Genomic DNA, 23,902 nt, shown 5'->3' with positions numbered 1-23,902 from the left:
CTTTGTTGTGGGGGAACTTGAGGGTAATGTAGCGGCAACTTCTCAGCATCACTATGGAAACCAGCACAGGCAGGGCTAACAGAAACAAGTTACTGGAAGAGAAACCCAAATCCAAATTATTTCCACAAACATTCAACATTAGGAACTAGATAGTCCTTCTTCTTCGACAGCACCGCCAGCTTCAGTTGTTTTTTGTTTTGTTAAAAACAGCCTTTGGTATTAAGAATGCTTATTCTTACATTATTGTTGGGATTAAGCCAGGGCCTTGGGCTCACCCTTACCCTGAAGCTAGAAGTCTCTCTGTTTAGGGATTATACTTTTTGTTTCTTAATATATTTTTAAAAATCATTTTTTATAGTATTTCCTTGAGAGACTCTGATAATTCATTTGGTTTTTGCTGATACTGTATACTGTTAAATGTAAATACACATTACTTCCCCCACTATTTCTGATTTGGAATTCAGCATTTTAATGCTTTTCAGATTGGTGGAGTGATATTATTGCAGAGTTCACTTCATCTTCCAAGCAGAAAACTGGTAAACGATAAAGGAATTTTGTTATTACTCTGAACTGTTACTGTCTTGAGTGCTTTACCGATGGAGCAAAATAGACTTTTGTGAAAATGAATGTATTTAGAAAAAATAAATGTCTTTCATTGAAAATGAATTTTTCTCTCTACTCCCTGCACCAAAAACCTTTTAAATGTTATTTCTTGGTAGAATCAAGTTGATATTTTCATTTGTCAGCATGATAATAAAACAACAAACTTTTCCCCTTCCCTAAAGAGAGGCATGCATTAGCAAGGGTTGCCAAGTTACTTCAAAACTTCCCTTTGCTTCCAAGTCTTAGGTTGCTTATTCTATGGAGTGTCCATTCTCGAGGCATGCTTGAAAGCACATTTACCTTCCAAGCAAAAATAAAGACAGAATAAAATGGAACAGGATTTAATGTATACAGAATTTTAGAAGCTGCTATAAAAAGTAATAAACCATAACGAGAAAAAGAATGTGATAAATATCTGCAGTTTTGCCTTTCAAGGCCGTTCATTTCTGGCTGACCTAAATGGGTGCAGCTAGGCTGGACTGTGGCTCAAAAAGGTTTGGCTTGCATGTTTTTCACAAGCACACAGAACGTTGTGCACTGGATTCAGACCACACCTAAATCCTGAACCGAGTTGGATGGCCCCAATCCAGAGCTATGGATTGCTGTGAGTCACTGGATTAGCACAGGACAATCTGTAGCATCAGGCTGGAAGGAGATGCAGGCAGGGAAAACCGCAGGGAAAGAGCAGCGTTTTTCCAGAAAATAGGCACAACTCTCTTTTCTGCCTGACAGCCTGCATCTTGTTGCTTTGCAAGAGACTTTCCTGGAAAGCCACTTGCAAAGCAGCACTGCACAGGATCAGCTGTATACTAGCTGATGCGCGAGTGGATTAGATCCTGCACAATGCTAGCACTTTGCTAGGACTTTCCTTTGTGTGCAGGGAAACCGCTTGTGAAGGAGCAACTGCTAGCACCGCATAGGCTCAGAACCCTCTGCTTAACAGCTGTTAAGTGGGACCATCTGATCCTGTTTGGTGCCAATGCACCAGTGCACTGGCCCTTGATTCTGCCGCTGCCAGGAAAACTGTTGTTGTTAAAGGAGGAAAATACAAGACACGTTTCATCAATTCAACACAGTTGACATCAGGACTGTCTTCACCTGCATGAAAATGAACTAAGCCACACACTGAAGAGAAGGCAAAACTTCTGTAGGCTTCTTTACTAGGTGGCCTTGCACTCAACCTGGCTATTACGTGGGGTACGTAAAGTTGTACCAATCCTTCAACTCGGTTGCACATCAGTGGTTTCCAAATCCCCCCCCCCCCCCGATGAACCACTTAAAAATTACTGAGTGTTTTGTGGAGCACTTAACCATTTTTCTGCCTGTTGCAGCAACTGTAATGTGCTGAGCCAGATGCTCTATGATAGTTAATTGTATTTTCATTGCTTCTCTTATTTCTTATATTTTATTTTATTGCATTAAATTCAACAGAATTCAAATTGCAATACAATAAAATAAAATGTAAGCAAGAGAAATAAAATTAAAAATCAATATGGGTATTTACTGAGGGCATGACATGGATCACCTAAATGAAGCTCATGGAGGACTTTTAGATCACTGTTTGGAAATCCCTGCTCAGGAGATTGACAATACAGCCTCAAATGGTTGCAACCAATGTTAGTCCTATGCAGTGTAGACCCACTGAAATGAATGAATATGATGAACATAGGCGCATTAATTTCACTGGGTCTACTCTGAGTAAAACTTAGTAGTATATAATGCAATCTTTGCTCCTGTATTATGTTGTTTACTAGCTACACTGGGGCAGTTTTGGTTGATGGTTTCTTTAGCATTTCTTTCTCAGGTCACAAGCAAACAAAATCTTACGAGTTGCAGATGCTTAGAAATAAATGCAATGAACACTTCTTTAAATGTAGGGATTGCAGCAACATGTATGCTGCTATTATTACCAACCTCCTCCCTACCAAGAATAAAACCAGCTTCAAAAGACTCTTGCGTTTAGCTTCAAAGTCAAATGTTTATTGCTGACAACTGAAAGATCCTTCAGAGGCATGTTAACCCCCATGTTGTGCCAAGGTATTAAAATTAAGGCAGAATTCTGGTACAGGATAATATTCTTTCATGAATAAAATTAAGAAGTGAGCAAACAAACCGATTAAGTAAATTTAGTAATAATAAACTGTGTTCCAATTTAATAACTCAAAATGAGGCTAATAAAATGCGGGAAGAAATTAGCACTTCCATCATTTCTCTAGGAGCTTTCAAGACAGAAATCCCAATGCTGGGAATGTGTGGAGCACCACAGTAGCCTTAACTCCAGCAAGCTAGACGTTAATCATAACTTTGCAAAAATCACACGCATTGAGTTTCTACATGGGCATATAATATTGGTAGCCATATATACGATGAGGCAATACGGTTAAACATTTGCAACACAAGAGCCATCTTACCTCTCTGTCAAGGCCAGCAGCAACTGTGATAATGTCGCCGGTTTCATTGTTAATTGTAAACATGCTTGGGGAGGGTGTGCTTGGTGCTTGTGACAAGATTCGGTATCTCAGCATCCCATTCAACTGATTCGGGTCATCAGCATCAATAGCAGTGACCGTCATTACATAGGTTCCTAACGAAAGAACAAATCGTCTTCAAGGTTAAATAAACAGATTACACATGGTCACCCAGAAGCTCCTAACTTGGGTCTAAACATTTACTTCCTCTGACAAAACATTTCACATTTCTTTTCTTAACCCTAACCACACACTTTCCTCCAAGGCTCGTGATTAATAAAGGACAAACTGAGACAGAATCACAAGTGCTTATTCAATACCCTAGTTCACTTGTTGTGGATTATCATCTCCCAGCAGTCAGGTTCTCCAAATTTTTAAATGAAGATGTGGACATTTAAATACCTATTTCCCTGACTCAGCTCGAATGAATAGCATTGTGCATAAACTAGTGTTTTTAATTTCCAGTGTGGGATAAATGTTGATTTTGCAGAAAGTTAACGCTTGTTGGCTCAGTATACAAGCCTGAACAAAGAAAGGGCATTTCTAGTTACCATTTACTTCCCCTTATTAAGCTGACTTTTAAAACAGTGATGATTGTTGGCATGTGATAGTGGTACATTCTGTTCTGCAAAACCCTGAAAGGCCATGTCAGTGGGATGCAATGGGAAATAAAGACAGGGAGCAACTTCTTATTATATGCACAAGAGCAAATCTCATCATGCTCCAAGACTGAGGATGATCAGTTTGGGAAGTGAACATGCCTTCTAAGAGTCTGATCTTGTGTACAAAAATCTTCCTAAACCTCAAGCAGCAAAGTTGAAAGATAAAAGTTATCTGACTCTATAAAGACCAGCATAAATATTTGGATCAGTATCACTTATTTCATCCAATACATTTTAAGAAACCAAAAAACAACCTGTCCTTTAGTGTACATTGTATATTTGAATAAAATTTATACACTTTTTTCCTGAATTTCCCAGGAAGATCTTAAAATTGCAGGAAGAAGTTCTTATATCACTTGATAATGGTAGTTTGCTTTCCCACCAACTGCTAGGTAGAATAACCCAATTTGGCTTTTATTGACTTTTCTTTTAGCTAGCACATCACATAAAATTAAACTTTTCCTTGGTTTACATATGGATTGCCTACTTTCTCTTTATTCCTGTTCTCAATCTACAGAAGGAACCTGTGTGTGAAGCCTAAGAACGCAGGCAGAACTGAGTTCAAAGGCGGCTGTTGTGTTTACAGAGATTGGGGAATCAACCATTATGTGTCTTCAGTTTCCGCGGAAGCCTGGGTACACCTTGAAACCTGCACGGCACTTTTAAAAAAGCCTTGCAACTTCCTCCCAAGCTTCATATTAAAACTCTTTATCAGATACTGTAGTTTCCTCCAAATATTCAGGAATTCTCTACCCTGCTTTAAAATACATGCAATGACTGTTTTGAGCAGGGGTTACGCTCCTGACCCCTGCAAACACCAGCAGATGTGTGTAATCCCATTTCCTGTTATGTTCCCTTTGCTGGCCACTTCCGGGTTGTGGGGATTCACATGTGCATGGTCGTGAACATATTAGACAAGTGTGAAACGGTTGTTGCCTGTATGTTTAGAAATACTCAGTGATTCACATTCTCTTTGGTTTTTCTTTAACACTTTCCATCCAAGCGCATTTTGTCCATTAGGGATTTTAAAGAATCCTTCCTGTTTTAAAAACATTAATAATGTCTTGATCTTTTTCCCGTCACGCCCCACTGAACGTAATTAGCTAATATAATTTTTTTTTTGGGGGGGGGGAGATGATAAAATATATTTTAACATTTTGAAGTTATATACATAATACATTGCTTAGAAAATTCCAGTGATTTACCTGGCTTTGATCCTTCAGGTACTGAACCATTCCAAACCTGGTGTAAGAACTCAGGCCTATTGTCATTCATATCAATGACATTAATAACGATGTCAATGGGATTTTCCACCTGGTTTCCATTTACATCCACGGCATGTGCCCTCAGCTGCAAAAGTCATTAGTAATTGAGAAAACTTGCAAAACATGTCATCAGGCATGGCAATTAGTGTTGCTGACAGGACATTTTAAATGGAACTCAGTTAACTTGATTTATTTCAGCATCTTCTTTTGTTACCCTCTCTCTTTTAGTCACTTTGGCACCACTTCCAGGCCATCTTTGTTTACAGAAAATCTTTTATTATCTAATTTACTGAGAATTTAGGGTCGCTTTAAAGATTGCTCAGTCCAAATTTTTCTCCATTAGAATCAATCTTAGACAGAAGAGTTTTCTGTTAGGATGGAACAGGTTTGTGGATCATTGTAGAAGACATGGTTGACCCCTCACATGTGGATTTACAATGTTCAGAATGATGCTGGAAGTTTTCATGTTTTCTTTCTTTATATTACATTTAATCCTATATCTGTTGTATTTTGGTGCTACAGAATTATTTATTTTTAAAAACCATATTCTGCTTTTCACTATCTACATCTGAAAGTGGCTTATAGTGATAAAAATACACAAAATTTTAAACATAAATCAAGCCTCAAAAATAAAAATTAAAAAACAAAAAGTAGCATATGGGTAAACTACCAGATCCCAGAGCCCTCCAAGATCTGAGGCCCTATAAACAAGTCATTAATGCAGAGTAAACAAATGTTTCAGTTAATAATTATTTATCTTATTTTGCCTTTCAGTTTAGACAAAAGTAATTAAGAGGGAACATGGTTGAGGTTTCTAAAGCTGAGGGAGCTCAAGTCCTTCAACAAAATTGACTGGAAGGAAATTCAGGATAGACAAAAGGAGGCACTTTTTCATTTGTGTAATTTATTGCTATGGAGTGTGGTGATGGCTACTGGCTTAGAAGGGATTAGACAACTTCATGGAGTACAAGTCTACCAATGGCTACGAGTCATGATTATATGGAAGCTCTAGGTTCACAGGCAGCATGGCACTGAATACCAGTTGTCCAGGAGTTACAACAGGAGGGAACTGTTGCCTTCATACTCTGCTTGCAGTGAGACTAGATAGATCTTTCATCTGATGCTGCAGGGCTCTTCTTCTGTTCAGAAGACTTTTCTTTTTTAGCATTAGTCAAAAATGGAATTTTGTGTTCTAATAATCTTGCTGGGAAATCTTTCTATCCACCCAACTTACTGTTTCCTTTATGGCAAGGAATGTCATTCTTACTGGCTTTAATTTACACTTAGGCTGCTCTACCAACAAGATGACATTCAGGCCCCTAGAGAAGTTGCTGGTACAGCTGCAGAAAGGTCTGCAGGTGCAAATCTCTGCTGGCAGGGAGGGGGGGGGCGGAGAAGGTCAGGATGGCCTTGGTTCCAAAGGTCCTTCCCCCACCCCAACCTATTTGTAACCAAATGTGAAAAGCAGAAAATACAAAATGCCACATTCCTATTTTGCTTTCTTTCTTTTGTCCAATACATTAAATCAGATTGAAGATGCTCAACTATGTCAACAGCATGCTCTTAATATGTATGAAAAGGAACAATGTGTAGAAATGCAGAGCCAGCACCAATTCTTTAAGTCTCCCAACTATGACATATGTGCCCTTCAAAGTCAAAGCAGATGTTAAGGTCTTTGATTTAAAACTCTGGCTAAAAACTTACGTGAAAAGAAGCTATTTGCTCCCGATCTAATGGTTTTGTCACTGATAGTTGACCTGAGATTGGATTGATGATAAAGATCCCTGTTGGAGGCTGGTCAGCTCCTGGCCCAGTAACACTGTATCGCAAGGAAAGGCTTTTATCACGATCAGATCTGATCTATGGAGAAAGAAAATGATGGTTTTGTTAACACACCCAAGTCATCAGAAGTGCTAGCTCTAAAATACAAAAACAAATCCACTCTTTTGTTATTTTTAATCTTGTTTATTTGCTCATTGCAAAAAGCAAAACAAAAAGCAGCCCAAGTTAGTTAACTTATCGTTGGTAAACTTTACTTTGGCATTTCCATAACGGAACATGTGGAACTGGCACCCAAGAGATTTATCAAACATCACCATATTAGCCAAAAACTGCTTTGAATTTACTCGGGACAGTCAACTTCCTTAGCAACCACATAATGTTCCAGTAAAGGGTTGCCTCAGGCAGATTTGGTATATCTGTAAAGCGTTCCTCTCTGATCAACATTGCATCTGAAGAGGTGGCTGGAACAATTTATTATTTAAGGTAGAAAATCAGTAGCAATCATCCCAGTCTTTGGCTTGGAAAGAAACCGTGTCCATAGATCAACCAACTCAGTAACACAGAATTTGGTCTGGAGTATCCTTATGGTAGCATGCCATTATGACATAACGTGTAATAATAGTAGGGTGACTGGATTTGCAGATTTCCCATTGACTTTTGCAGTCATCTTAGGATACAGGTTTTTTTTTATATTTGGCGTAAAAACAAACATCAGAACAGGCTAAGATCAGGGGTCAGCAACCTTTTTGGACTTGTGGCAATGTTTTGAATTCTGAGAGACTGCTGGTGGTGCCTGTCACAAAGTGGCTGCTATGGAGCCTGAGTGACATAATGTAAAATGGCTGCACAACAGTGGGGCACAACAGAAAATTAGAGACAACCACCCCTGGCAACCCATACAGCTCTCATTTCACAGACATTGCTTAGAAAGTATTTGAATATTTGGCCCCATGGCTTCCTTTTTTGGGAGGTCTACAGGCTTACTTAAAAAGAAGAAAGCTCAAAGGCTGTGGGACATCCACCCACTAGAAGCCTTCACAGGCACCATGGTACCCATGACTACCAGGATGGCAAACTCTGGTGGTTTACCTTGTCTATATTCACACAAGGGCTTTTCTGAGTAGGTTGAGGAACTTAAGCCGAATCTGAAGTTTTCAAGACTTCTCAGTAGAGGAACAGTCAGCTGTGCAGCAACCTACCAAAACCACCAACTAGTGAAACTCCTCCTGACTCCTCTCGCTGGCTAGTCATTATATTCCCTAAATGACCAGCCTCATCTTTCTCCTGGCTGCCTTCGGAATTTCCTAAGAACAGCGAGCCCTTGCAGTGTGTGGTATTAGAATGTCTCTCCTCATGTAAATACTATCTCATGCACCACAGCTTTTATTTTCGCTCCTAATAACTACTGTGGTGCTCAGACATGTAAGTACACCAGACAGGTGGTTTGCCAACAATGTTATAATTACTTTCAAAACACGCCCCCTCCACAGCTGTGTGTATGAGACCTTTGCCATAGAAGGGCAGAGTCTGGCTGCACACCACTAGCTAATTTGTCTGAGATACTCTGAACTCATAAAGTAAAGCATTTCGATGCACAGCACCAAACAGTACGCACAAACCTCAAGTTTCTCCTTATGATTTAAGTTCAGAAGACATTAAGCACTTTATTTACCCACTTAGCTCCATCCCTATCCCTGTCTGTGAAATTTGCTTCAAACTCTAGAATAAAAAGGTGAAAAATTAATGGGTTTTCAGTTCTATTATGTTTGTTTTTTGGTGGGGGGAGGGAGAACAAAAGCTATTTTTTTTGCATTTGAAGCTGAAAATGCCTTTTCACATAGTTTCACTGGTATTTCAGAACAGGATGCACTGTGTTGCTGTGAAACAATAGTATCCTCATTCCTAACAGCCTTATTTGTATACTGCAGTTAAGAGAACACGTGTAGGAAAAAAATCTCATTTAAAATCACGTATGTGAAAAATCATTTTCTTCCACACTTACTTTCAGATTTAAGTAACTAATTTTGCATTTCCCAGAGGCTAATCAAAGCATATTGCAACCACAGGATGTGCTTTCAATCTCACCAACTACTGCAGGGGAAATACAGAACTTTCAAACTAAACCTTGGCAAACAAGTAAACAAAAAGAGATTTAGTGCCAACCATGTTTCATTTGTTCTGCGGTGGAATTTGCCATATATTTGTCATAGACATTCCTCTCTTCTCAGTCTTACCCTAACTAATTCCTGAGGAAAGGGCCCTCTGGAGTTTTCTGGCAAGTTGATTGGAGGGATGACCCAGTCTCTCTTCTGTCTTCGCAGATGGCCAATGTGCTTATTTTGGTGTCTTGGAAATACAATGTCTTCCATTTTCTTTTGCTCCTTTCCATGATAGATAATGAAAGCAAACAAAAATTAGAACCTGAATTGGTTAGCTAATTTTTCCTTGTGTGCTTTTTTAATGTGTTAAAAACATTGTGCATAACCCTAAACTGTTAACAATATTCACAGCATGACACAGTATAAAAATTATATGCAATACATTTCTTTCCCTGTAAAATACTATCAACCTCTTTGTTTTTTAGCAAGGTGCTGGTAGAAAGAAGATGGAGTTTTAAACAATTTATTATACCTTGGTGCTGTGTAAACTACCTTATACGCTTTATAGTCCAGCTGGAGACTAGTTAATACTGTGCAGAATTTAATAGCATGCCTTTAGATATTTCTCATTAGTTGGAGCTACAGTTCAGGTAATGTGCTACTGTACATTAAATTTAGATCTGGGTGTGCTAAAATATAATTTGAGTTCCAAGGGAAGTTTAATACATAGTAGTAAGGAATGTCTCAAATATTTATGACCCTATTAAATCCCATAGAATTAATGTTGTAATTATTTTAAACCTATGTCAGCCATGATGGATGCTGTAGATGACCCACTTTGCACAGTGGGCATTAATCTCTGCAGGGTGTCAACAATTCTCTGCATTTGTAAGCGTTCTGGCTTTTAGCTCTTGTTGCCTGTGTGCATGCAAACATGCTAACTCACTTCTGCATATGGAGAAAGCAAAGGAGATTGTCCTACTTTGAACCTTTAGGAACAATATTGTGTACGCTCAGTTAATTGTGCTGAAGAACGAAATAATGGATTTTTAACGTTACGGAAGCCAGATGTTTTAAACTATAATGCATAAGTAATCCTGACTCTTCCACACAAAGCATCCTAATTGGGCTGGCTAAGAAGGCTAAAGTTGCACTACTAAGCTCATTTATTGGGAAACAAGGGCAACTGAACTCAGTGGGACTTACATCTGAAAAAAGTGCTTAGGATCTGGCTGTAAATTAGGTAATGGAATAATTCCAGTGGCAGGGTGCATGTAGAGAACTGGCTTAGAGCAGGCCTGAAGAACTGGTGATGCACCAAACAAAACACATTTCACCAGCTATGTATTGTGGTCAATATGGTAACAGTATCTACACCCCTGATCTGTGCAGTCCAAGGAAGGATCTTGGCGGGCTCAGAAGGATACCTTCTGCTATGGTATAATGCCTTGTTTACTGCTTGGGAGGCATGCACTTAAATACAAAAGATATTTCAAAGTTAGCAGGTTGCATAGATGCCTCCAAAGCTCAAGGAGTCATAAACAGCCTGCAATTAGCAATGCAAGTGCAAACAGAACGTCTTGCAACTGTGGAAAAAGCCCCTATGAAGCAGGTGATAGTATTCATGGACTAACCTGCAATAGCTGGAAAAAAACCCTCATGCCAGTGGGAGGAGACAGTGTGCAGCATTGGTGCAAGGAAGTTGGTCGGCAAGAGGGCTACTAGCATTAAGGTTTTCTATACCAGCATTTGCCCAAGCTCAGGATGTCTGCAGATTATTTAAGGGTGAAATCATGACCTACTTCATGATGGTTCCAGAGAGCTAGTTTCCCTTGAATCGGTTAAATCCATCTGTTTTTAAGAGTACACTTTTTTTAAGTCTTACACCTGTGGCTGTTAATGTTATTTTGGCTCAATCTATCAACATAAAATGTCCGAAATATCTTTTATAAGATGACGGAGCAGCTCAAAGGAATAGGGTAAGTACCATAAATCATGCATATTCGTTTCCTACAGGGAGCAAGGCTGAGCAACGCCTTCCTGCAGCTTAGCCTGAAACAATTTCCACAAGAGGGAGACTCTTCTCCTGGCAAGTGGCACTGGAGCCACAATGAATGATTCACCCCCTCCCCACTTGATTACGGAGGGCCAAGGCAAAGCCAACATTCCCTGCCAGAATCACTTTCCTGCTTCTGCTGTAAATCTGTAGTTCCAGTGTAATAAATTTGATTGATGGATCAGCGTAGAGAATTGTTTATTTTGTGGGTTTATTTAACTGCTTGAATAAATACTGTAATGCTTTCAGGGGGTTTAAAATAAAAGAATGGTCTCTTCCAATTTAAATTTGGGTATAAATATATAAACAATCCTGCTCAACCACAAAGCTCAAATGTAAATAACTTTAGCATTCTTAACGGACTACAGTTTCCCAGTTAAAAAAATAGATTAAGGAATGTTATTTTTTAAGCTTAACAATTATGTTAGTTACCTATTAACCTAAGATGTTTGGATAGAATTTTAAACCAATGTAACTTCAAAGACCTATTAGCCAATTTCTTACCTTCACTGAATCCTCAGGCTCAGGAGCTAGTTTCACAGCCACTTGCCACTTTTCCTGGGTTTCCTTGTCATTAGCGTATAAGAGGAATTCAGTAAGTCCTGGAGAAATCTGAAAGCTTCTAGCTGCATAAACCACGCCATCTTCACTCACTCTAAACTCTGATGGTGCACTGCTTTCAAAATTGACTTTTCTGCTTTCTTCACAGCTTCTAAACCTTACTGCGAAAACACAAAACACAATTATCAAGGCTCAAACTGGTGTAAAAAACACACATCCCAGTTTAAAAGTGGTGTGAAAAACCACATCCCAGTTTAACCTGGATTATTTGCTGCAATTTGTCCAAAACCAACATTATCCCGTATTTAAATTCTGTTTCCAAGGACAAAATAAAAACTTCCCACCTTTTAGTGTTATAAAACAGGTACCCCGCTGTTAATTTACCATCATAAATAAGTGAGTAAGAAAGGAACTAAAAAACGAACTTCAATTTCCCATTAATGCATTATCTATGAGCCACAATCTCCTAGAAAGGTGTCAAATGCAAGACTTGTTGAATTAATGAGAACTTTTGGTTGGACTTTGTTGGCAAAGTCCCAAATTGTAGTTGCCAATCCCAACTCCAACATTTCCAGCTTCCTCCCTTCCTTTCCTGTTCCAAAGCATGAAAAGGGCTAGAAAAAAAGAGACATTGTGCATACTTTTGTAAACCAATAAATCTTTAATAAAAAAATGTTTTGTTTTTTAAAAAGAAAAGGGCAGCAGGTTTTTTTTAAACTGTTTTTGCCCCAGCAAAACAATTCCCATCTTCCCTCTCAATTCAAAGCTGGGAAGTTGTGTCCTTTAAATACACTGATGCCAGAATAAATGCTGAACAATTCTCTCTAATAATGAAATCAAACAAGGATGAGTGAGTGCTTACTCCTACACAACTTCAGGATGGACATCTATCCTAAAACATCAGGCATCTCCACAAACACACTGCAAATTACATGAGTGGCTTTGTAAGCAACCACTGAAAAACTCATACAACGAATTTAAGCAAAAGTACAGAAAAAAATATTGGCAACTACAGAGCTTACAGCCTTAAAAACATCCATCTCAAAGAGAAATCTAATTCACTGTCAAGTGTCCATCATTTTGCTGTGTGTTTAGGAAGGGGAATATTCTAACTGGATGGTTCTAATGTCATAGACGGGGTCTTCTAAGAAATGAGTTTGCGGTTGGGTTTTTTGTTATTTGTTTTAGTCCATATATCAATATAGCTGAATAACTAAAAAATGAAGCTGGTACCTTCCTCATTGATATTCTTCCTTCAGGCAACTGAATGCTATGAAATTCAATGAAAATGGTTCTCTTTTGACAGTCCCTTGCTGCAAATGTATAAAATTGTCAGTGCCCTGGCAGAATAATTCTCTTCTGCAAAGAGTACACATTAACAAATTATACTGATATATATAACTAGCCATAATTAAATTATATATTGTGTTGTGGACAGTTTTTGCTCCCCTGTATGCCTTGAAAGTATGATTCAAATCAGTAACCTTAATATGTTTCAGCATTCAGCAAGAAAGAATAATTATCATTTTTCAATTAGTATTAGTGGTCAGATAAGAAACATTTTCCTCTGTAGAAATAGACTTTATTAATGCTGATGTTTTCCTGAACTAAATTGAAAGGGGTGTGCATGTTAGTCACAGCACTATAACATATAGCAACTATCTTAAAATAAATGGTTTTGCATATATTCCACCAAAATATTTCTTTACTTGGTGTGCTGCGATCACTGAAGCACAAAAATCACCAAGGTGATGTTACTGATCGTTATATACTGTACCCAAATAAATTACCAGCTACAGACTGATTCAAGATACTATTTTAAACATTGTTTTTAAATGCTTTGCCATAACTTCCCTGACAAGGGCTCCTCTCTAAATATAATACCTCAAAGAACTGTGGTTCATTCAGCAGCTCAAGCTTTGATATGATTACTTATTAATCACCATAATAGCATTCGTTCAGTGGGTTTCATCTTACAACAGCCCTGTAAAGCAATCCAAGAGGAGGGATGTCATGGGCTGTAAGGAACTGTAGCCTGAACTTGTGGTTTAGGCGAAATTTGGCTCTGCCATAACTCTATTAGGCAGTCAATGATTTAAGAATACAGTGGTACCTCAGGTTAAGAACTTAATTTGTTCTCGAGGTCTGTCCTTAACCTGAAACTGTTCTTAACCTGAAGCACCACTTTAGCTAATGGGGCCTCCTGCTGCCATTGCGCCACTGCTGCACAATTTCTGTTCTCATCCTGGAGCAAAGTTCTTATCTCGAGGTAATATTTCTGGGTTAGCAGAGTCTGTAACCTGAAGCGCATGTAACCTGAAGCGTAAGTAACCTGAGGTACCCCTGTAATAGGAATAGCCAAGATGAATGGCAAAGAATGAAAAATAACATAAAATAAAAAAAAACCTTATTATTCAGAATTACAACATTCTAACTGGGGACCTGTAATAAAATGATGCAGTGCATTACCAGAACCTAACAAGAGTTCTGTTTGAAGGATTGTACTAGATACTTTTTCTTTCCCGTTGTGCTATACTGTACAAGTATAAAAGACCCTGCCCTAAACCTGAGCACTACTGGGTTGAGGGATGGAAGTATAGCATGGGGTACAGAGGTTTTCTTTTTAACTTCAGAATGCACATCCTCCTCACCTGAACCCTTACCTGTAGCATATAATACACTGACAGGGCCTCAAAAAGGTCTCCTTCCTTCCAACTCAAAGGTGGAGAACCTGTGGCACTCCATCTACTGCTGAACTACATCTCTCATTATTGCTGGCCATACATGGTCTATGGTGGTTAGGGCTCAATGTCCAACAACACCTGAAGGTTCGCAGGTTAGCCACTTCTATTTAAAGTGATACTTTTAACCTGAATAGCTCAATAGTCTTCAGCCACAGACTAAATTTACTGACTCACACAATCTGTCTGGTTTGTTTGTTTCTTTAGCCTCACTCTAACCTCCAATAAAACACTGGGGTAAGTGTCAGGGCTATTCCCTCCTATAACCGAAAAATGGACATAATGGGTTGCAGTGCCATTCGCAATGTGTTTCTTAAACTAAAACCAGAAAACATCCACCCTATTTTTTCACATGAAATAAGACCAGAGTTAGAAGGAAAAAAATGCCAACCCTTGTTTGTGGATGGGGCACACTGATGTCCCATCACAGCTATTGTTTTATGTGAGAACTCTCACTTCTTCCCTGGGAGAAAATAGCATTCACTATGAACTCTGAAGCTCCCTCTCCAGACAAGTTCCTTAGGAATTTTCTCATCTTTGGGTCCTCAACATACCATAGGTTCCAGAAGTTCACAAAGTCACCCCGCCCCCTTTTTAATTTACAATCAGATATACTTCTGCATACCTAGGGAATCCCCCGAATATGAAATCAGCATATTATTTTTGGGTGACCCTGTTTCACTTCCACAACAAATTCTTTTCATTGTGGAATAATGATGTTTTAAAAGAAGATAGATGAAAAGCCAGCAATTTTTCTTAAGAGGCTTCAGGGAGGATTGCAGGAAAGTCAGAGTGGCCTCATTTTTTACTGGCCTTGCACGTATGCTCAGAAATATATTTAAGTTCAATGGCACTTACAGAGTGAGAATACCTGGGACTGCAGCCTAGGTGTTAATGGGGAACATCTATTATGTAAGCATAAGCATCCACAAAATAGGACAGTTCTTTTGAAAATGGGGATGGAGAGGTCTATGTTTCTTAATTCCATCTCTCTGGGGTGTGTACGTATTTTCTACCTCTGTGCTTGCCCTGGTCACTCCAACTTTCCTTTTTTGTGTGATCACAATTGGGGATCAAGAGCTGGGTGTACAAATGAAGCCCATTTGAGTGACAGCAGATGTATTCTGTTCTGGTCATATGGATGATCCTAGTCACCACAGACAATTCTAAAAATCAAGTTTCTTTAAGTTAACCGTTCACAAAGTCAACCCACCATCCCCATAAATCTAAATGGTATAATTTTATATTCCGGTGGAACTTTTCCACAAAATCTTTCTGTACCCTACCTTGGCTCAACAGTAGTCAGCATCACTAGTACCCAACTAAATGAAAAAATGCCTCTCCCAAAAGGAAGGCCTTAAATCAGCCTACAAAATACAAGGAAGGAATTGAACCTTTTAAGGCAACGGCTTCCATCACATGAACTCCCTGGAGGAAGGATTTGGCTCAAACATAATAAGTAAATAAAAATAAGCCCTACCTAGTCAGGCTGAGTAGTCAATGTTCATTCTTGTTCTTGATAGGCCATTAATACAACTGTTTCACTATGAGCATCACTAAATGTAGCTGTCAGCTTAGATAGAAGATGGCATGTACCTAAAAGGCTGTGTTAATTGCTTCTCAGCAAATATTCAACAGAAATCAGTCCATGCTGTTTGGGTCATACAATATAAAAACAAAACTTTGTGGGTTGGATCTGCCCCATCTGATCTCTCACACTTATAACTCAAGGGCATGTGTTCACATTATCTAATGACACTGACACAAAGTTACCCAACAGTGAAAAAAAATCAAACTAATTTATTCAACAACACAAAGTAACTACGTTCCTGAGTCTTATGGCATTATATAGGGTTCTCTTGTGAAACCGTATGTACTGAGGTGTACAATACAAAACCCAAAGTACTAAGCATGCAATCTCGTTTAGATTACACCAGAGAACTAAACCATTTACTCTCATATCTAATGATATGAATAATTCATAGCACTTGTAAAATTTGTCTCTAATCTCATGTACCTTACTAGTATAATCTTCAATTAACCAGCTTCATTTATCAGGCAATTAAAGTGTATGTTCAGCAATAATAATCACGTTGCATCTCAAGTGCATATATTACTTCTTTTTTTTTTGTACAAGCCAAGCAATTTCTTTTCTTTGACCAAGAACCCCAATAGCACAACAAGAATACTTGTCTCATTTTGGAAGACTTCTGTTTAAGGGGAAGGTGGTGATGGGGAAACCTTTATGTGAGCTTCTCTGTACTGCAGTCAACAACAAACTAGGACAACATCAAATAGGCCAGGGAGTTCTGTTTACCAGGTGATCTACTGATGGGACATGTATGGGTTTGTGCTACTGAAAATACCAAAGTACCATTGTCACTGAAATCTATTACGGACTATAAAATTAGGTAGAGAACACTGGGAACATGATGGACACAAGACTGAGAATAATTCAGCAAAGTGCTATCCTAAATAAATCTCTCACCATGGAAACAGCAAGGCTAGTGCAATCCTAAATGTCAAAGATTTGGTGGTAATCTTTTATAATGAGATTATACTGCAGGGGAGATTTGTCCAGGCTGTCAAATGAAGGATGCTACGGTAACAGCACTGGTGCAAGCATTGTTGCAGCTATGTATATTGGTGGTACTGTGATACCATAAGCAGTGGCGATCCAAACAGATAGAAGGGAGACACACAAAAATTTTAATGTAAGATTTCTGAACTAATACACTGCAAAGAAGGAATAGATGATAAAGGGAAATGATCTGCAGTCAATGACTCCATGGTGATGATCAGGCAGCAGATGAGAGACGTTGAAACAGCAGGATTTGCCAATGGACAGGAGAAGGAAAAGAAAGTATTTAAGGACCAAATATTATATTAAGAAGAGAGTTTGACACTGTGTGCTTCTTTTTAAACCGTAAACAGAAGCTGAGGAGGGGCATATCAAAATCAGAGAGATTTAACCCTTTCTTCTAGATTGACACCCCCTCCCAAATCGCTGTTTGACACAGAAGGGAAGCAGTCACTGTCACAAGTTACAGCTGCCCTCCCATGCAAACAGGAATGTCAGGGAAGGGAAAATTTTAGTTAGGACGGTGCTGTGAAAACAAAAGGTTTCCCTTTCCCATATGCTATGCTTCTGATTAGTCCTCCTGCCAGTTATGATTTGTTTCAAACCAACCAACCAGCCAAACAAACAAACAAACAGATACAGTATAAAACTATATGTTTAATGTAATGCAGTTTGGTAGTAGGGACGAAGGACAATATTGGTTCAGATTGCATTTTTATAAGGACTGGTCTAATTCACTTCCCAGAACAATATGCAAACTGAGACAAAGGTAGCTTTTAAAATTTGCACTCCTCCAAATTCTGTGATGCCATTTTTCAACTAAAAAGTTGTGAACAAAATGGCAAGTGTCTATAAAAATGCAATATTGCAAGACATTAAAAAAAATCAAAATGCATCATATTCATTGGATTCCCTATGGTTTAAAGTGTTTTTCCTTCATTGCATGGGGTTGGACTAGATGATCCTTTGAGTAAAGATTCCAACTTTACAATTCTATGAAATGTATGGTATGGATGTGAGCATATATAACAACTAATGTACTGGTTATTTTGGCCTTCTAGCACTAATAATTGTTTGATGCAACTATTTCAAATGTGGTTCTGAGAATTTAGCCGATAAAGAAATATTTTTCTGAGAATACAGATTAAATAATTCCCCGCCCCCGGTAAATGGGATTATATATATAAAAAAATCTCCATTGGGCAAATCAAAAGTTGAAAGACATGAACTACTATTTAGTTTAGAATTACTGCATATTTTGATACGCTCGGGAAACCTTTGCCCCAATTTTTCAAATGGACTGTTTTTAAAAGCTACCTGAAAGGGAAAAATACTATCCTAAGAATGTTCAGTCCTCATATCCACAATGAAAGTCATTTACACATCTTTACTCAAACAACCCACCTAGTTCCACTTCCCATAATCCTCTTTGCTCATTGAACAAAGTCATCATAGGCATGTCAGAAAGAAAACAGGGATAAAGTTCTTTCTGTTTGATAGAAATGCCTATGCAGCTTTTCGGGGAGGAGAAAAAGGAATAGTGGCCGTCAGCAAAACACAGATTTGGTATCTCAAACATAACCCAAATTACATCTGATTCACTGATCCTTTTCAATTCTTGCCCCTACCACATACTGACACAAAATCTTCCTGAGCACTGACATTTCTTTTGTCTTCATTTTAGCAGAAAAAATGTAACAGAAAGGAGCAAGCATCTTAGGGGAAACAATAATGCTTGTATTTAGATGACTGCTTTTGTTTTCTAATGCAGACAAAGTATAGAGATTCAAGTCTCTCTTGTGCTCAGATTATTTAACAAACAGATGGCAAGTATAAGTCTGTATATACTCATGTGGAACTTTGTCTAAGCTTGTGAAATTGAAAGAAGAGGAGAATAATAAATGCAATTTATTCAGTACAGAGAAGCAGCAATACAAACAAATACACATATCCAAACATATGATTCTGGACAATAAAAGCAGCTTTAAATATGAATGCCATATAGTTATTAATTTTAGTAAACTAAGAGTACCACTTAGAGGATGATCTCGCACATGGAGGTTTTTTTGCCAATTCCTCTCTGCCCGATGCCTCCAGCACCCCCTCTTACACTGTGCTGTGACTTGGGCGGGGATCCCTCTGGAAAAGTGAGAGGTGGTGCTAGGGGTTGCAGGAGGAGAAGGGGGTGCGAATCAACAAGGATTGCCTTGTCTCTTTCACCAGTTTTGCTGGATTCAAAGTCTTTGGTGGGCAAAAGGAGCCTTTCAGTCATGGAAGGCAATGCCTGGATTCTACAACAGAATTAAGAGTGTCAGAAGTCTGACATCTATAATAAAAAAGTTTGGAACATTCCGAATAGAAGAGGAAGCAAAAATAAAAGTTCCACAGAAAAGTTTAAGGCCAGAACATGTGGAGTTTGTTTTCTCCTTCATCTTCCAAATATTAGGGACATCAGCCAGACAAACTGACAAATTGATTCTGGAATTAATAAAACTTTAACCAATGACAAATAAAAAATATCATTAGAGTGAGTGCCAGATGGCTTTTTTTTGGGGACAGAGTTCCACAGTTGGAATACTATCACCTAAAAGGCTCTCATCAACTGTGCTTTGGATATAGCAAGGACCCAAAGGAGAACCTCTTCAGCTGATTTGAAGGGAGGAGACAATCCTCCTTAAGATATACCATACCCTAGCCTATATACAATTATCCATCATCTTCACAAGCTCTCAAAATATGGAGACGAGGAAAATAATAGTAATAGCAATGTAATAATACTATTACTTCACTTGATCAGGACACTATACTTCTGTTGATGCAGCCTAAAATAGCACTTGCATCCATGGCAAGGAACGGTTAGTGAGCACTCTTTGGTTGTTCAGTCAGCTGAACCACTGTTATAGGAATTCTAAGGTCTCAAATATAAAATAAATATTGATAATTGCACAAGGTAAACACACTTACCTAAGCATATAAACCACATGTCCAAAATAGTACAGGATAGCAATCCAAAAGCCATCTTAATATTTCCTGTCTCCTTAATCCCCCTTGCCTGAGAACCCGTAGTCAGATAGCAGTCAGGGGAAGTTCCTGAAAGGATTCCTCTCCTATATCTATGAACCTCCTTTGTATTAATTGTCACTGTTTGCCCAGATGCTCTGCATTGAGGGATGTCTGATGGGCATCCTGATTGTCTTATCAAATGCTAATGTTTTGTGTAAATTGTGTCTGGAACTATGTAAACTTGCTAAATCCTCAGGAATATCACACCTTGGCCTGCCTGAGCCACAGTAACCCCACCTTATGTGGGATGTTTGTAGAGTGGGTGTCCTTCTCTACGCCAAAATGCAAACCCTTAAAAGAGATGTTTCTTCTCTTGCCTCCTTGCTAGGAGGGAAGGGAACTCTGTTGCAGCAGAAAAATAAAGATTTGCCTTGCTTTCACTGCATCCTGTCTCCATCAATTCATCTCTGACTGATCATGGACTTAGGAGACTCAGTCCCTTGGGGAGGTCGGCAGCAAAAGCCAACCAACCCTATTTTTCTTTATCACCACCTAACAGTTACCTCATCCTGTCCACATTTTACCAGCTTCTCCACAAGAATATAATGGAGCACTTTGGATATACTATGTCCACAGCATTCCCCTGATCCATCAAGCTTGTAACTCTATCAACGAAATAAGGAGATTAGTCTGCCATGGCTTGTTGTTGAGAAACCCATGCTGGATCTTAGTCATCCTTTTCTAAGTGCTCATAGACCAATTATCTGCTCTAGGACCTTTCCCGGTATTGATGTCAAGCTCATCTGTTGGTAGTTGCCTGCGTTTTCTCCCCCACCTTTTGAAGATAGGGACAACATTTGCCCACCTCCAGTCTGCAGAGACCTCACCTGTTCTCCAAGGACTCTCAATAGACTGAGGCTCTGAGGTTACATCCACAAGCTCCTTTAGTACCCTTGGGTGCAGTTCATTGTGCCCCTACCATCTCTTTTCCTGTTTGGGGCATGAAGGTTGGAAGAGCCTCGTGAATGATGTGGGATGGGGGTAAGGAGGACTGCTTGGGGAATCACACTGGTGGAGGCAAGACTGATTGAGCTGTGCAAAGGCACCAGTGGGATAAAAGGCACCTTCGCAGAGTCTATTCTGCAGTCTCAGCCATGAACCAGCACCAGAGGTGGATTTAGGAAACTGGATGTGGAGCCCTGGGGGCACTGCAGGGGGTGCCACAACTATGATGTAGACTGGAAGATGAGAGGCGCCAAATTTTGATGTTGCCAAGGGCACTGCTGAAATTTGCACTGGCCTCAATCTACTTCCGTTTATAACCACCCATATCCAAGTCAGCCAGGAGAGAGTGGGGATGGGCTCAGTTAGAAAGCTATTTTTGCATGCTCCCCTACATCTTATTAAAGAGAGAGAGAGACCTCAGTTTAGGCATTTTCTCTACCCTCCTACAGATAATCTTTTCAGCCGAAAGAAGATTAAAACTCCAACAGCTATAAAGCAGAACACGTGTCGAATCAAATGCACAAAATTTATTCTATTTTTATTAGCAAGGCTTTTAATTTCATACGTGAATAGGTAAACTATGGCAACTGTAGCGTTCTGAGAGAACAGCATGAATAGCATAGATATATTTACAGCACTATACCAGAAGAGATATAAATAAAAAATAATAAAGTCTGACGAATATATTATCAGTTCATTGACTTGTATTATAAAAAGTGGCTGAAGTGTCAGCTTCATTGTATCTGGACAACCTTTAATAAATTTTCATTATTTTTCAGATATCTGCCCTTGCAATCAAATATTGTCTAGTAAATTCATGCATGTGAATGCAGCAGACGTCACACTGAGAAACCCTTTCAAAAGTTCAGGCTTGGATATGTTAATATTTGGCACTTGAAAACAAGGGCAAAGGCACAACAAGTGCATGCAGCTCTTGAGTCTGTAGCTAGATTTAACAGTATTTTGAATTGGTGACAGCTACAGTGGAACCTCATGTTACATACTATCCTCCTTGCAAACGCTTCGGGTTATGAGCTCCACTAACCCGGAAGTAGATGCTCCCGGTTGCAAACTTTGCCCTGGGATGCGAGCGGAAGTCGCGCGCTAGCAGCGCGGGGCGCCATTAGCAAAAGTGCTACCTCATGTTAAGAACGGTTTTGGCTTAAGAATGGACCTCTGGAACAAATTAAGTTCGTAACCGGAGGTACCACTGCAATATTCCTGTGACAACAGAATATAATAAATAACAGATTGCCAGTGGAATGCACAATTTGCAGATCATTAAAAAATAAACAGGGGACTTGTGTGCAAAAAGATAGTCATTGCACTAATTTTAAAATATTATTCTCTACAGCTGTTTGAATAAATTTCATAGATTATTTGCTCTGTGGCAAAAGCAAAAATATTTTGACTGCAAGCCTCATTCCACTGAACAAAGACTGTAGATTACTAATGGAACCAACTATTCTGGGTGAACCCTTCTGCACATTCAGAAACTGGCAGCAATCAACTTAAACTGTAAACATTGTCTTTACTCTTTTTTTTTTAAAGCATTATACCTACTAGTGGTGATCCTCAATCCAATAGGAAAACAAAAATGAAAGGCACATACTAAATGCAATGCTTCCTACAAGACAGGGTAAGAAACAAATGGGAGTTTGTCATCACAATTGTCTGTTCCAGTGATGGTGAACATTTTGGAGTCTGAGTGCCCAAACTGCAACCCAAAACCCACTTATTTATCGCCAAGTGCAAACACGACAGTTTAACCTGTATATCTCATTTTTTATATGTGTTTCACATTTCTTCTTTATGATTGCTATTGTAATAAATAATCCTTCATAAAAGTTATTGCATTGCATTCTTCATTAAATTATCTTTCCATTGATATTTTATGGTATAACTCGGTGCTTTTTTTTTCTAAAAAAAATATTTAGGGATACTCTCATTTTTACTCAAGAAAATCACCACTGGGGGAAAATGAATACAGTTCAAATCGGGGAAAATAAATACAGTTAATTTCTTCTCCCGTTAAATTCACAAAATGTTTAGGGGTATGCGTCCTCCTGCGTCCCCACAGAAAAAAAGCACTGGTATTACTCCAAAACAAAGTGGTGTTATGATCCATCAAACCTCGGAAATACATTTTTTTCTAGAAGGTTCCACAATTTTTGCCACTTGTGTACACTGGAGGGCTGTACTAAGAGTCACCCTCTCCCAATTTTTAATATGAGATAATAAAGATTGCCTGCGTGTGCACATACAAATAAATATAAATAAATAAGTAAGTAAGTAAACCATGCCAGATGGTTGGGGTATAAATTATTATTATTATTATTTTGCTGTTTCTTTGGCATCCTTTTGATTGCAGCCTCCATGGAATGAATTTCTCTGTTGGCTTCCGCGGGAAAGCCCAGCGAACATGTAAACCCAGCAGCCCCTTCTTAAGTTGTCGTCTTTATATGCTTACTGACTTGGGAGTTAAGCCCTGCTGAACTCAAGGCAGCTTACTCCCGAGCAGGAAAAACAGACTGGTGGGAGGCCCTGGCACATCAAAAGCCAATGCCTGCTCAGCCCCTCGCTTGTTTGCCAGGCCCTGGTGCTGCAGGCTTTGGACGGCGCGAGCCCTCCTCTTCCCCCAGCCCTGGCATGGAAGCTAAGGCCTTGCTGGGGCAATGGCGCGTGTGCCCACAGAGAGGGCCCTAAGTGCCCTCTCTGGCACGCATTCCATAGGTTCACTACCACTGGCCTATTCTACTCAACTTGCTTGATGTTGGGTAGAAAAGTCACATTTTCTAGCTAGTGGGAGGAAGTAGCACCAAGGTGAACAGATAAGTCCTTCAATTTACCCGCAGCACAATCACTGAACACTCTGATAACCCTGAACTAGACACAACTTCCCCCTTTTTAATTAGAGGCCTTTGAATGTTAACTTGACAGAGTTTTGTACGTGTCACATTAAGATAGTATGCTTTTGAAAGAAACAACAATCTCACCGACATATCAGTCAATCCTTCTCTTCAAACCAGGCCCGAACTGAAAGAAATATTTTGCTTGCACAAAACTGGTGAAATGT

At 39.1% G+C, this 23,902-nt stretch overlaps 1 protein-coding gene across 1 annotated transcript in view; it reads right to left on the bottom strand.

Moving 5' to 3' along the window:
* CDH2 (cadherin 2) overlaps positions 1 to 23,902 on the bottom strand; it is a 119,280-nt gene that overhangs the window by 20,523 nt on the left and 74,855 nt on the right. The window contains exons 3-7 of the mRNA XM_028737108.2: positions 11,440 to 11,657; positions 9,015 to 9,161; positions 6,703 to 6,858; positions 4,939 to 5,083; positions 3,015 to 3,187 (exon numbers count right to left, since the gene is read on the bottom strand). Of these exons, the coding sequence (XP_028592941.2) occupies positions 3,015 to 3,187; positions 4,939 to 5,083; positions 6,703 to 6,858; positions 9,015 to 9,161; positions 11,440 to 11,657 (839 nt within the window). The remainder of the gene's footprint in view (positions 1 to 3,014; positions 3,188 to 4,938; positions 5,084 to 6,702; positions 6,859 to 9,014; positions 9,162 to 11,439; positions 11,658 to 23,902) is intronic.

This window comes from Podarcis muralis, chromosome 8 (genome assembly GCF_964188315.1).
Source record: "Podarcis muralis chromosome 8, rPodMur119.hap1.1, whole genome shotgun sequence".
NCBI classification, from domain to species: Eukaryota; Metazoa; Chordata; class Lepidosauria; order Squamata; family Lacertidae; genus Podarcis; species Podarcis muralis.
Note: the sequence above shows the minus strand (reverse complement) of the source record. Positions and strands in the feature narration are given on the sequence as shown.